This window comes from Ruditapes philippinarum, unplaced genomic scaffold, assembly GCF_026571515.1.
Source record: "Ruditapes philippinarum isolate M1 unplaced genomic scaffold, ASM2657151v2 ctg2334_1_1_1_1, whole genome shotgun sequence".
Taxonomy (NCBI): domain Eukaryota; kingdom Metazoa; phylum Mollusca; class Bivalvia; order Venerida; family Veneridae; genus Ruditapes; species Ruditapes philippinarum.
Genome location: NW_026853015.1, coordinates 58412 through 74066, shown reverse-complemented (window position 1 = coordinate 74066; position 15655 = coordinate 58412). Strand labels below are relative to the sequence as shown.

Genomic DNA, 15655 nt, shown 5'->3' with positions numbered 1-15655 from the left:
TGAAAAGGCAATTTTAAATTATTTTATATCATGTTTTAAATATTTCTAACTCATTGGATATTTTTCATACACACAAGGCTATTTGAGAATATTAAATTTTACACAGGTTCCAATTCAATAAAATCAACGTCCTCGATAACGTAGGTAATTAATGATTGAATAAATAGCAATTGAAGAAAATATAGATATACACACGTTCAAAAATTATTAAAGTTGTGGCAAATGAAATTAAGAGTCTCAAAACAAAATAATAATACTATTCAAATCTATTTAAAGACTTTTAAAAAATCAAACATATTCAATTTGCTTTTTCTTTTAAAGTTTAATTTTCAGCTGTGCAAAACATTTAACGGATTAACACAAAACAATGTTTTGATAATAATTTATAACAGAGAACATGAACACTTTTATGATAATCAGGAAGTGAAAACAATACTCAAACAATCTGTGCAATTGAAGGTTAGAATACGAAACACATAGTATATATATAATCAAATCGCTCTTACCACCACGTTACTTGGCATTCCATACATACGTTTATTTTATTTTATCGCAATGGAAATGCAAAATATAACAATGAAATTCGTTGAATTTATATCCCCAGCCGAGTACTGGTTATTACTAACACACAAGGCTTTATTTACATAAATTTATCATGCAAATGCATAAATTTGGCATGCAAATTTCCTTTTCGTATTGATGGTTCCAATAACCAATAACGTCCTGTTGAAATCAATCCAGCAGTTGAAAAGTAATAACAATATTGCTCTATATGCATACTGCATCAAGGGCTATAACTCTTTCGTGAAGGCTCTGAGCAGAACAAGGGAATTATATTATCATCTCCCAATGGAATTAATTGTTCCAATGAAGTGTCATTGAAATCCAGCCTGTACTTGCAGAGATATAGCGGTAACAAGATTATTGCTTTATATGCATACTGCATATTTTATCAAGGGTCATTACTCTATGTTGAAGGGTAGGACCGAAATATGGCAACGATAAGCGCCTCTTCTCAAGTATTGATTGTTCCCATTAAGATTCGTTGAATTCAAGCTGCAGAGAAATAGCACGGAAACGATTATTGCTCTATATGGATACTGCATAAATAATCATGGGACATAACTCTGTGTTGAAGGGCCTAACAGGAACAAGGCCATCGTTTGCACATATCCTCTCAGTATTGATGGTTATCATAAGGTTACGTTTAATTCTAGACAGTAGTTGCAGAGAAATAGCCCAGAAACGATTATTGCTCTATATGCATACTGCATACCTAATCAAGGGCCATAACTCTGAGTTAAAGAGTCTGACCGGAACAACGCGGTGATATGCACATCTCCTCTTAGTATTGATGTTTCCCATAAAGTTACGTTGAATTCTAGCCAGAATTTGTAGAGAAGTAGCGCGGAAACGATCATTTCTCTATATGCATATTGCATAACTAACGAAGGGCTATTACTCTTTAAAGGGTCTGACCGGAACATTTCTTTTCTTTATGTTGATGCGTCCCATAAAATTTGGTTGAACTCAAGTCAGTAGTTGCAGAGAACTAGCGCGGACACGAAACTCGAATGGAGGGATGGACGGAAGGAAGGACGAAAACGACGAAACAATACCCCACTCCCGATTCCATCGGCGGGAATAATAAATGACTCATACAACCCATTAAATCACAACGATGGTACGATGCTATCTTACACATGTTTCATCACTAACCTCTGAGTGTGATTACGACTCTATGTTACTGTAAATAATCTTGCGTGCGTCACGTCAAATTAAATATTTCTGAAAATTAGTTCTGAAAAATAAGCAAACCACTTCCCCCACAAAAAATCGTAACATATTCCTCGTTTTGTGATCAAACTTATTTCTTGAGTAGTATAGATCCTGCTTGCAACATTTGCAATTTTGCAATGTTGGGCTGTCTTTAGGGGTTCTGTTTTTCTCTATTCTATTGGATACTACTACAATTGACCCTGTTATTGCACACAACTTACATACGCTAATTTGCATGCACGCTCTCACACGTACGCATTCATGATAAATTTGTATCTGATTGTTTTTCTTCTTGGTTTATTTATCATTAGACGGCGTGCTATGCAGTTGACCCGGATTTAATCTTTTTAAAACCCATTCATTATAAAAATATCCCTTATCAAACATGCAATGATACTCATGTTTAAAAAAGGCGCATTTAGGACAAAGTTGACTAGATGTGCACAATACTGCACATGTTTGCTTGATATAGGGTACTTCACTGATAATACAATGCACATTTGACACAACTCAAACATCAAATGATAAACTTCAAAAGATATTAAAACAACTATGCGTTTTGTGCATTTTAAGATTTCTACCATATCTTTGATATTTTAAAGTAGTTTTAATATTTATGTCCCAAGCAGAGTAATATATTCTCGGACCTCCCTATGTATAGACACCTAGTACCTTGCATTTCTAATGTACAATTGTCCCTTTAGAGCTACAGGGTCGGATTGTTCAATAAAACACACGTAATTAATATGCTGATACAATGAAATGTCAAGAAGTCGATTGCGTTGTAAGAAAATCGGCAGAAGAAGTAATCTGCTCTTGAAAAAAAAAACAGTGACTTTCCTTATTCTGTTTTATTAAAATGTAAATGATATCGGTCAATTCAAATTTATCAAAACCCCAAACCGGTATTAAACACCGCTCAGAGAAATATTATTTCTTAAATATATCCTGCATAACCAAGTCCTAGAATCAGCCTTTAATGCAAAATATCTCGGAATAGAACTGTCTCCAGACCTTAGATTAAATACATATATATCTTGAATAAGCCCCTAATACAAACAGATCCCTTGGCTTTATCAAAAGTAATGAAATGATAAAAACAGAGAAAATGGAAGAACTAGCAACCGAACGCATGCCGAATATGCAGCAATTATCTTGTCTCCCTACACAAGAACCAATATTGACAAGATAAATATGACCTAGAGACTGTCAGCCGTGTAAGAGAACTGGGGAGGCAATTCCTAGAACATTGCAGACTAGAATGTAGGTTTATCAGATTTGATAAGATATACTGTAATCTAGTTGCAATAAATCTCCCACCATGTGTCCAAGCCCTACATATATTAACCATAGATATGCAACCCGTATCCCTTATGTCTAATACATGTTACTAACGTATTGACTCTTTCTTCCCTCTGAAAACATTGCCACCATGCCCGAATTATGTCAGTTCAAATGACGACGTGTATTTATCTTCTGACTTTTACACTAGCGAGAAGGGATACCTGTGGTATTGTTCAGATATGTTTTGTATAGAAAGAAAATATTTATATACATATACTGAATTATACAACTTTGACACATATGTGACCGCCTCGACGACAAAAAAAGTGAAAGGAAAGCAAAACAGCCGGTGATTATTTCATCTTTTTCCTATGGCCATAATATCAACCAAGTAACATCGTTTGCCAAAGAAAAAAGTTCTTTTATAAATATCAATGAATTTAATGTAAAAGGTCTTATATGGTACATTACACAAGACTTAACAATATCTTTCTAAATGTATAAAAGTGTGGGTAACACATATATAAAGAATTGCAATTACTACTTTTGATATAAACAAAAAACAATTGTAGCAACAACAGGAAACACATGTTTGTTTTATTTGTTCTTAAAGAATTGATGATTCAGAGAAAGATATTTAACTAGATGTGTTTATTGAAAGAAAGACGTGGAAAATGCACATGTCACTCATCAATGTTTCTATTGAATGTCATAGGCAGATTGAGTGACCTACTATTTCTAGTGTAAGACTACCGTATAAATTGTTTACTTAAATACCCCGTGAATAAACAAAATATCTGAATTTTGGAAAACTTTGAAAATAAATTAAAATAATCTTCTTTTGTTTTCATCAAAAATGTTTACAAAACATTAAATGATTATTAAATGAATCTCCTATGTTTGTTTGACGTTTACACCTTCATACAGTATGTATGATATACCAAAGGCCAGTTGCAACTGGGAACATGTAATTTGCCGTCCTAAATATGAGCTAATAGGCAAGTATAAATGTTTTGGTGATACCGTTATGTAGAATTTACGCTTAACCGATCTGTAGAAAAGCTATAATGTAATAGAAGCATCGAAACACAGTATAATGTGACATGTTCAAGGAGGCGTAGCCCCTTACCAAGTATAAATCCGATTGTCGAGTGTTTTGATGTTGTTTCTCGTTTGTGTCATAGGCAGAAATAAGTAACAATACCGTCCCTGTCGACACTATATGAAACCCTAGAAAAAAGTAAATTTAATCCCCAAAAGCAACAACAAGAAAAATGAGCCAATCAACAAGCAGGCTCTATGTTTATCTCAGACAGACAGCGCTGTAACAGGAGTGTGGGTAACTAATACCTGCATCCTTTAACACATTGTGCGTGTATTAGAAGTGTACGCTTAAACTCTAACCCGTATTCAATGGAAACGTCTCCAAACTATGGTACAGGTAAGTTTACACCCTAATATAATAATAGCTCAATTACTCTCTGTTAGTCGTACTGTTTTGTAATTTAAAATTATATTTACTTAATATATATTCAAAAAAATCAAATCATAACCAAACTAGTCCTTATCCTTTATACTATACATATATTAATCAATGCAAGAAAAATGATATTTCGAACTATCATTTTACAAAGAAACGGGTTCACAATATCATAATTGATAACGCCTTATAAGTCAGAGTCTATTAAAGTAAAGGTAAGTCAAATCAACATAATTATATGAACGATTCCGAACTAGTTTATGACAGAACAATAATGATACCGGAAACAAAAATTCATGTTTAGATAAGAATGTTTAGCATGTTGTCATATCATATCATTCTAAAATAGCATAAATCTTTTCAAAACTTACTAGAAATAAAAGGTTTAAATGTTGAATATCAAACAAATTCCATTTGTCAATAGCATTTCTTTAAATGTTTTTACTATGTTAAATTTTTCGTTTAGAATGGTTGTAATTTTTAACATAAACACATATGCTTGACAAAATGTTTAATATTAAGAACTGCAGTTCATGCTTGATAAAAGATTCAACATTTATCACATTATTTGATGAATGAATTAATGAAATAATTGTCATATTCGTTTAAAACGACTCCAATACAGTATACTTTTATCAGGTTTTTCTAGTCAAATACATCACATGTTAGACACAACTTCATTTTCATACGCTGTGTTTCTTCGGCCTTGGTTATCTGTAAGTAAGAAATATTGTCACTGATGTACAAGTTTATTCTTCCATTTATCTTTTCCGCCTTAAGATTTTCATCGTTTTTTAACAAAAGTAATTTTGTCACAATATATGCCGGTCGTGAAATTATTCACAGTCCTGCATGATGCTCATGATACAGACTGATGTGAACCTTGACTACTGTGTATTACCATGATATTTGATCTGTTTCATGTGCAAGAAATCATATTTCATGATGGTAAATAATTGACTCAAGTAATTATGAAATTCCTTAATTCAGCAAGAAGAAATGCTTCGGACAAAATTCAAACATTTCATTGTCTTCTTTGACCCCGTCTTTGCACACATTGACTTGGATTATATGTGTAAGCTGAAACTCATAATGGTAAACATATATATCACAATCTCTCAATTTACGATAATAAACTAGTCCGTTTACACATGTTTATACTTAAATACGAACATCTATGAGTTCTAGGCCTGACATGTGGACCGGAAAATATTGAGATCAAAGTATTTATTAATGTTCTTTACCGAATGTTTGTATTATAATTATATAGTTTAAACATATTTTATTGTATATATATACATACAAACATAAATTTTCACAATTACACATAAATACATTATTGTAAATATACAAAATGGGTTGGGCCAAAAGTTATAACAACATTATCGGGGGCCCTTCCCTGAAATACTGACTGCAATGTTATTTAAAAATAGATGTGAAAAAGACATATGTAAAGTATGATTAATCAAGTTGAAATCTAAGAAAAAATAATCAGAAAAAAGAAATTGTAAATAAATATATTTTCTGATATATTGAAAAAACAAAACAAAAAAAAAAATTTGGGAACAAAAAAAAAATTTTTTTCAAAACAAAACAAAAAAAATTTTTTTTTTTTTTTTTTAAAATTTTTTTTTAAAAAATTTAAAAAAAAAAGGGTTTTTTTCCCCGGCCGGTTGATTATGATTTAAATTTTTTCTGCACTGAAATAAAAAATGTTCGCGTTCCCTCTAGCTCGACGTTTGTATGGTATACTGTTGGTGAAGCGCTCACCGTTTATAAAATAAGACGAACAATGGGAGGTTAGTAAATTTCTTTCAGTTTTCTTTTAAAGTTGCTACACGGGGGGGGGGGAGGGGGGGGGGGGGGGGGGGGGGGGGGGGGGGGGGGGGGGGGGTGGGGGGGGGGGGGGGGGCGGGGGGTGGGGGGGGGGGGGTGGGGGAGTGTGGGGGGGGGGGGGGGGGGGGGGGGGGGGTGGGGGGGGGGGGGGGGGGGGGGGTGGGGGGGGGTGGGGGGGGGGGTGGGGGGGGGGGGGGGGGGGGGGGGGGGGGGGGGGGCGGGGGGGGGTGGGGGGGGGGGGGGGGGGGGGGGGGGGGGGGGGGGGGGGGGGGGGGGGGGGGGGGGGGGGGGGGGGGGGGAGGGGGGGGGGGGGGGGGGGGAGACGGGGGGGGGCGGGGGAGGGGTTGGCGTTGAGTAGTGACTTTTATTACCTTCGCTGTAAAAAAGAAATAATATGAAATAGCATTGAAAATAACATTATCTATTCTATGGTACTACAAATAGATTTGACAAAGATATGTTTAAACTAAACATACGTTGAATTCAGCACATTCTTTTTGTATACTGTGTTCATGTTTTTCAAAGTAATTGAATTAAAAATATTTGCAATCAATAGTTTTGTGAATATTTATATGTTTAATAAATTACTTACCTGCGTTTCCGTCTTAATTTTACTACAACCACACCTACTAATACACATATGATCAGACCAGCAATTGATCCGCCAACAACAACTGCTATGAGAGTTGCTGTATTCTTCTCTTCGTTAGCTGGACGGGTATGATTGTTGAAATCATCAACTGTATACAATAATGTACAATATATTATTATCAAACAATTTCATTGATCAAATATATCTATTCCAAAGGTTTCTTTTAAACACAAACCATCTTTTAAGAGTTCTGTTGTCTATGAATGATAGAAGCAAATTACATAAAATTACCTTGATTGCAATGAGAGCCAGTGTACCCTTGTTGACAACCGTTCTGACATACCCCATAGTTACTAGTGCATGTACCTTCAGCACAAAAACAAGTCTCACTACATCGATCACCAAATCTGTTCTTCGGACATTCTAAATATATGAAAAGGTTACAGATATATCAAAACTGTTTTCTGATTAAGTAAATGAAATGATTGTATATATGTGTGTAATCTAATTGATTTAACAAAGCTTTAAAAAATGTATACATACACATATGCATAAAATGACACATCGGTGAAAGGTAAATTTTCCTTACTTGGGTTGTTACCTATTTCTAAGTTTCAAAATTCCTATACTTAAATTCCACAAAATAGAAGAATTAGTAAAATGAGTTTTGTTTTAGAATCTGGACACAAGGTGATCCCTCGGAAGCATTAATCACAACATAATGACAAGAGAATTGAAGACTCGGTTTGATTGAGTCTGTATATGAGGGATACTGAAAACGTGCAACATCCCTCACGCCCCCTAGCACCGGCTTGAGTGGTACTCAATTCTCAATACTTAACAGTGCTGGCATCAATGATCCCAAAGGACCAGGCAAATATAACAACACTGAAGTGAAGTACTGGGCAACTTTTTACAGCTGCCAAACAACACTTGACACTTGCTGTTGTGAAGTATAAAGTCTGGACACAAAGTTATCCCTCGGAAGCATTAATCACAACAAAATTACAAGAGAATTGCATACTCGGTTTGATAGAGTCTGTACATGAGGGATACTGAAAACGTGCAACATCCCTGACGCCCCCTTGCACCGGTTTGAGCGATATTTAATTCTCAACACTTAACAGTGCTGGCATCAATGATCCCGAAGGACCAGAAAAATATAACAACACTGAAGAACGGGGCAACTTTTTACAGCTGCAACACAGCACTTGACACCTGCTGTTGTGAAGTATAAAAATCTGGACACAAAGTGATCCCTCGGAAGCATTTATCAGAACAAAATTACAAGAGCATTGCAGACTAGTTTTGATTGAGTCTGTACATGAGGGATATTGAAAACGTGCAACATCCCTAACGCCCCCTTTTCTGTTCCGTTCATTGAATAAAACATACAACCTAGACTTTGTAGCACATTTAGTTATTAGTAAGCTTACCTTGGTTACAAGATTTACCGATCCAACCAGATTTACATGCATCTGACTGACAATATCCACTTATTTTATCACATGCAAGGTCATCACCACAGTGACATATCTCGGAGCATTCTTCGCCAAATGTTCCCACCTGACACTCTATAAAGCAAAAACATAGAACCTACATGAATTGATTGGAAACAGCTAGAAATTGTAACTGCTTTACTTCTTCATTTAATGGTATTTAATTGTAATAGTTATAAGAGTACTATGATTTATATTTATATATTCGATTTTAGACGAAAAGTGCTCACCCCCTTCAGACACCATCACTTCGCACAAAGTAAGGACGCCTGGTCTCTGAATCTTAATGAATCTTGTCAATTTATTTGAAAATGTAAGGACGTGTTTATTTCCATCAATTCTTCTTGTGCTATTTTCCACCAGACGAAACGAGTTTTTCCCAGTATCTTGGGCAATATATAGCTCAAAATCGGCGAGCTGCTGATATAACTGATCTATAGGACAACAAAATAACGGAAATTCAAATAATAACTAGAAAAAGAATGATTATAATAAGATAAGTATCTTTTTATCACACAGGCGATTCTTCATTATAAATATATTTACAGAACATATTCATTGAAAATTTGTAAGCGTTTCAGATACTGTTTTGGTTTACAATAATGTTCATTGTTAATGTTCAATCTTATCTGACAAAAACACTTCAACTTACCAAACTCTCTACTGAACACAGTAACACTATTTATAGGATACTGTTTTCCCAAATCTACTGTCCACCAGGATATTGCAGAATTCTTTGTGCCGCTACAACAATTGCAACCGTCAGGTTTTGGACCAATGTTACCATCGATTGCGAGATTTGATGTCCAGTTAAGGAATGTTGATGACATGTCTGTCTGCGCATCTAAATGTCTCAAAATATTCTGTTCTAAGTGAAAAAACGTGCCGTATAAAATCTGGATGTCTTATACTAATATTAGTCAATAAATGCAATAACACAACAATATTGTATATATAAATAATTTCAATAGTGATAATATACTAGTAATTATAAGATGAAAATAAGATTTTATACATTTTGATTGCGTTATGACATTACTGTTATTCACCCTGAATAACCATAAATGCAATAAAACTACATTTGACTTTACATTTATCAATCACGAAGATTTCAAATCACCATCCATAAAAGAAGAAAAATACAACAAAAAAGTTCTAGTAGTCAATTTCGGACCAAAGATACCTTCATCACATCTAGGACCTTGCCAACCAAAGTCACATAATTCGATATAGCATCGCCCCGTTGAACTGTTGCAATCTGTATTGTTAAGACAATGGCAAGTTGATGAACAATTATATCCAAAGGCACGAAAATCACATACTGGAATATATAAACAATTACCGATTCCTTTTTTAAATGCAGTACATGTATTCACGAATCTTTGTTTGTTTTTGCAGTAATAACACGATGTAAGATTTAAACAAAACCAAGCATTATATCAATGTCATTGTATCGCATAATTACCTGCGTTAAAAGAGAAAAAAAAGTAAACATCTGAATCCAAATTTAAAAACAATATATATATATATGTGTATGTGTGTGTGTATGTGTGCACGTAAAATGTATTAACCTATGACCTAACAATCATTACAAATGCGGGCCTTACTTTGTTAAAAAGTGAATCCTAATCTAAATTCGGATTACATTTTGTCATTTGAATTCCATATACCAAAACATATTTGAATCCATCAATTCTTTATAGGCAGTAATCACCATGCTTTTTCAATAAAAAAAATGGAAAGAAGGCGTAATCAACTCTGATGACTACTGTCGTTGGATGACATGAAGATATTTTGCAATTAGATGACAATCAAGAACAATCAACAAAGCTTAATGTTGAAGTTCTATTGTCAAATAAATGTGCAAATGCCAAAACGTGACCGGAATATGGACATTTCCGGGCCAATGTCGCATAATGACGAGATGCATCCAGGTACTTACGTCTTAATAGAATGACAATGTTCTAGTATATGTTACATTGACGTTTTTGAGTAATATTGTGTACATTGATGGGATAATAATAATAAATAATAGTCTGTAGGGAGAACTTGATCAACAACCTAAACAATAAGGAGTGTATGTTTTAGTTATGAAAGTTGTTGACGTCATCTATGGGATAATATAATATTTACTTTTTAAAACAAGTAAAACATGAGGACCTAATGAGTTCATATTAACTTTTTTATTTTTGATTTTCCACAAGGTGCCATTTTAGACTGAATTTCACGTTTTTGTAAATTACTTATAGATATTAATATCTAAGTTTGATTGCGTATGTTTAGATTCTTTTTTGTTTAATTTAACGATATCTCCCAGACACATGATGTAGAATCAATTATAGTTTTGGTGAATCAAGCAGCAAATGCAGCTTGTTTGAATATATTAATCCATAAATACCTTTATCCTCATTAAAAATCATTTTTATTTATATGCCAATTATTCATCAGTTTTCAAGATATTTTTGATTGAATTATTTTTTTCTATAATAAATACAAACGACTTCCATTAATATGTAGCGGAGGAGAATTTTCCATGATTTTTGAAAGACATGGATGATATGACGATTGTTCTTTGTTTGTTTGGGTTTTACGTCACACCGACACAGTATAGGTCATTTGGCGACGTTCCAGCTTTACTGTTGGAGGCATACCTTAGATGTCCTTCCGTGCATTATTTCAGGCACGAACGGGCACCTGAATAGAATCATCAAATGATTTTTCTTTTTTTTAGCTCCTGTGACCTAATTTTTCATCCGAGATGACCATACTCGATCTCATTCGAGCAATTACCTAGACAATCATCCTGACCATGTCTGATGTCAATTGAGTAGAAAATGAGAGTGTTAACAAGGTTCTGCCATATTTGGGCGGTGTGACATAGTTTTTGACCACCGGTGACCCATATTCAAACTTGACCTAGAAGTCATCAAAACAAACTTTCAGACCAATTTCCAGGATATTAGAATGAAAACAGTAGCCACTAGAGTGGTAACACGATTTTTCTATTTTTAGCTCCTGCGACCTAGGTTTTCATCCGAGATGTCCCATGTTTGAACTCATCCTAGCTATTATCAAGACAAAGTTTGATGATGATTGAGGCAAAAATGTGACCGCTAGAGTGTTAACGAACAAATGTGGACGGAAGACGGACATTAAACGATCCTAAAAGCTCACCCTGAGCAAGCTCAGGTGAGCTAAAAAGAAATCAACAACAGCAATAACAATACTATTAATAATGATAATAAAACAACAACAACACCAATATACAGAGACCATTATAATGCATTTTACCCCTCTTACTACTATGTTTATCTTTTAGCCCTAATTGTTATGGAATTTCATTCATTACACCCATTATCAGGAGATAATTTGGCAATTTGTTACTTGCCATTAAGGAAGGTCTGTACGACACGATTTTCGAAAGAGAACATGTCCTATCCCTTACATCTAGTATTAAGGGTTCTGAATTTAAGAAACAGTAGCCTTCACACATTAAGATTTGCTTGTACATCTTAGTTTAAATTGGTGTTGTACTTCAAAAAATGATTGGAAGACCAAATTCAAATTGTTTACCACACGTTTATGATCTATACCTATTTCATTGTCTATGAACACATGACAAAACATGCAAAATGAATTAAATGGCCTTAGTTTTATGAATAAATTTACACAATATATACATACGTATTAACTGATTTTATTATCCTGCCAATTACATACTGATTACACGGTCAATGCACACAATATTTTAATCTTCGAAAAATGATTGGTAACCTTCGTGAGAGAGTACGCAGTAAGATTTGATGAGATTTAATGTGTTTCTATAAAATAGTTATATCGATCGTAATAGCGCAATAGGGTAAAGTATCGGTTTATAATTTCTCTAAATATCCCACGTGTTGTAAGATCGAGACCGCGTAAGTCTATGCTTTTTTTCTAATATATATTTTTCAACATTATTCAAGGTATGATTGTTTTTCTTTCAGTAGTTCTTTTAATATGGTAATATGTTTTGCGGTTATTTTGGCAAAGACACGACACTTTTTTTAAATAGCATGGTTTTAGAATTGAAATTAAATTCAATATATGTCATTTCAATGCCATAAAATTCAATACAAAAACAGAGAAATCTGTGTTTCTAAGTTGTTCCATGTTCGTTTAGACATTTTTTTGCAAGCCCTATTCATTAAATAATACTTCAAAAATAAAGACAAAATGGGTATAAAAACAATGGCAAAAGTCCGGACGAACAATAGTCTTAAAAATTTACCATTTTCTGTTTTTAAATGTTGACGTCTGCTTAAGCCGGTGCTAGTGAGCGTGGGCGGTAACTTGTACTTTCCTGTACCGTCCATGATAGCTCAATTAAATCGAGCCTGCAACATTTTCAAATTTGTCGTGTTGGGTTTTCTTTAAGGATTCTGCTTTTCTCTATTCTAATGTATAAGGTAATCATTCAACCGACTGTGCTATTTCAAATATGACCAGAACATGAGCATAAACATTCAGATAGTGTGACGTTTCAAAACATAAGTCATATCCTTCAAATTAATTCTCGTAATCTATACGGACAGAACCGAAGTGTAATCCAATACTTAAATGAGTGTTATAATGTTTTTATAATTGATAGGTCAATAAATTCAGAATATACCTTAATCGCAACTAGGTCCTTGATCATCACAAATTATATAAGCCGATATCAAACGTTCCTGTTGATCTGTTGCAATTTGTATAAATGAGACAATAACAAAACAATGAACAATTGTAAAATGGACAATGATTACATGAATAATAATAATAATAATAATAATAATAATAATAATAATAATAATAATAATAATAAAAATAAAAATATATCAACAATATTAACATTAAAACAATGTCAAGGAGGAAAAAAAGATTTATAACGGTTTTATGCATATTAAATATCCGTACCCCGATCACATCTTGGTCCTTGCCAACCAGGGTCACATAATCCGGTATTACAGGTCCCAGTTGTACTGTTGCAATTTGTATTGTTAAGACAGTGGCAAGTAGATGAACAATTATACCCGAATGAACGATGATGGCATTCTATAAAATTGAAAACAAATTTTGAAGGATCTGCTCTAACCAGAAACATAAAATAAGAATTTCTTAATAGGATCAGCCGAGGCATATAAATCAGACATACAGACAGACATGAATAGAAATTCCTTTATAGTTTGCTATTCTTAGCCTGATTTCTAGCAAGATATTGCCATTATAAAAAAAGATCTAGGAGCTTTTTTGATTTTTTCATCTTACCTTTATCACAACTAGGAGTCTGCCATCCAGGATCACATATACCATTGTGACATTCTCCAGATATTGTATTACAACTTGTATTATTTAAACAATGACAAACCGAAGTACAATTCTGTCCGAATCTTCGATGGTCACATGCTTAAATCAAAATAAAATAAACAATTTAGCAATGTTTACTTTTCCTGTAGTATTTATGACGTGCATGCTTAAACAAAATTTTATTGCAGTTAAAAAAGAAGATCTAGGCAATATTTTGAATTTTACATCTTACCTTTATCACAACTAGGAGTTTGCCATCCAGGGGCACATATACCATTGTGACATTCTCCGGATATTGCATTGCAACTTGCATTATTTAAACAATGACAAACCGAAGTGCAATTCTGTCCGAATCTTCGATGGCCACATGCTAAAAGAAAAATGAAGTTAATTATAAATAGGTTAGCAATATTCACATTTCATATTATTCTATGGCGTAACCTCTACGTGTGTTCTTGTACTACAGTCTTTAAAGCAGATATATCTTGCATATAACAAGAAGTTTTTTAAATAAATCAATTTTCTTGATTGATTAAGAATGCTTTATAGATTCATACTGTTGTAAGTTCAAATGAATGTGTTCACATTTGGACCTTTTATTCTAGTTGTAGATATATTTCATTGGAAAATATGACATAGCAGATGTTTAAAATGGGAGAAAAATAAATACCAAAGTGAATTATTTCACCTTTGCTACATGTAGGTAATAACCAGCCCGGATCACACAATCCTGTATCACAATGTCCGCTTATATGATCACAGCTTGTGTTGTCTTTACAATGGCACGTTTTGTTACACCCAATACCGAAGTTTCCATGATAGCATGCTGTTAGAATAAACATCTTATGCTATGACATCACAAGTAAATATAGAACACATAGACGCACACCGTATTACCGGCGCCAGTGATGGCAGATAACTGAAATTTACCGCTCGGTACAGGTAGGTTATAAATTTGGTTGGTATTACTATATTACATAAACACGGCCTATTTCATTGCTATGAAACTATTGTCCATTGACTGGAGATACTATTAGGTAATTTTGGATTCGTTTTTCCTGTTTGTAGACTATTTTGAGCAGGTTAAAAGTGATAGCTTCGGAAAAATCCGTGAAAATGTCTGTTTTTTTGTTCAAAATATCTCAAGTTTTAACTAAATGGCAGGATTTCGTGTTATTAATATAGACGTTCATCCCTTGGGGTCACGCAAGCCAAATATCTATCCCGTGAGTCTTTTCTTGAAAGTTTTACAGACGTTAAATCTGGTCCGGTCGAAGAAAAAATGCTGCCGTTGTAGGCAGATACTCATTTTAAATGCTGCCGTCGATGGCAGAAATACCATTAAAGTGGCTAACATTCTGACAGAAAATCAAGGTCAATCTTTTATCAATTCCTCTATTATTTGCGTCCTTTTAGAAATTAGAAACTTCGACGGGAGCGATAGCGACAGGAGGATGTTTCTAATTTCTGTAGAACAGCTACGGATGAATACTAACATATTTAGTGTCAAGCTTTATTTGGCCTCATTAACATTCACTATGACGTCACTATATGCAGTTCTATTAATTACTTTGGAAAATAGACTATGAACAGAATTTCATATAGTATCGACTTTTGTTCTTCTATGAAAATTAACACTCACAATTTTTAAGAAATACAGCGTTTTCATTGGATGACAAATAAAGCTGGACAGTAATATAATTTAGTGCTCGCCATTTTTTTAAGCCAATCACCGACGAGGATTTTTCAAATTTTCAGGTTTCAAATCTTAATAGAACAGATTTGTTATAAACTGGACGTTTTATATTATAAAACGCAAGTGGGCGGAGCACTAAGCCGGTTAGAGTGCATATTGGATGT

At 34.0% G+C, this 15655-nt stretch overlaps 1 protein-coding gene across 2 annotated transcripts in view; it reads right to left on the bottom strand.

Annotated features, from left to right (window-relative positions):
• Positions 1–15655, bottom strand: part of LOC132731734 (protein draper-like) — a 52727-nt gene that overhangs the window by 25435 nt on the left and 11637 nt on the right. Inside the window, exons 5-13 of one of the 2 annotated variants that reach the window (XM_060717974.1) lie at positions 14484–14621; positions 14028–14165; positions 13757–13894; positions 9654–9791; positions 9123–9338; positions 8701–8904; positions 8408–8545; positions 7263–7394; positions 6834–7119 (exon numbers count right to left, since the gene is read on the bottom strand). In XM_060717974.1, coding sequence (XP_060573957.1) covers positions 6968–7119; positions 7263–7394; positions 8408–8545; positions 8701–8904; positions 9123–9338; positions 9654–9791; positions 13757–13894; positions 14028–14165; positions 14484–14621 — 1394 coding nt within the window. In that variant the 3' untranslated portion in view covers positions 6834–6967. Of the gene's footprint in view, positions 1–6833; positions 7120–7262; positions 7395–8407; positions 8546–8700; positions 8905–9122; positions 9339–9653; positions 9792–13756; positions 13895–14027; positions 14166–14483; positions 14622–15655 lie in introns of those variants that run through there. The other variant, XM_060717984.1, reaches the window with a different exon arrangement.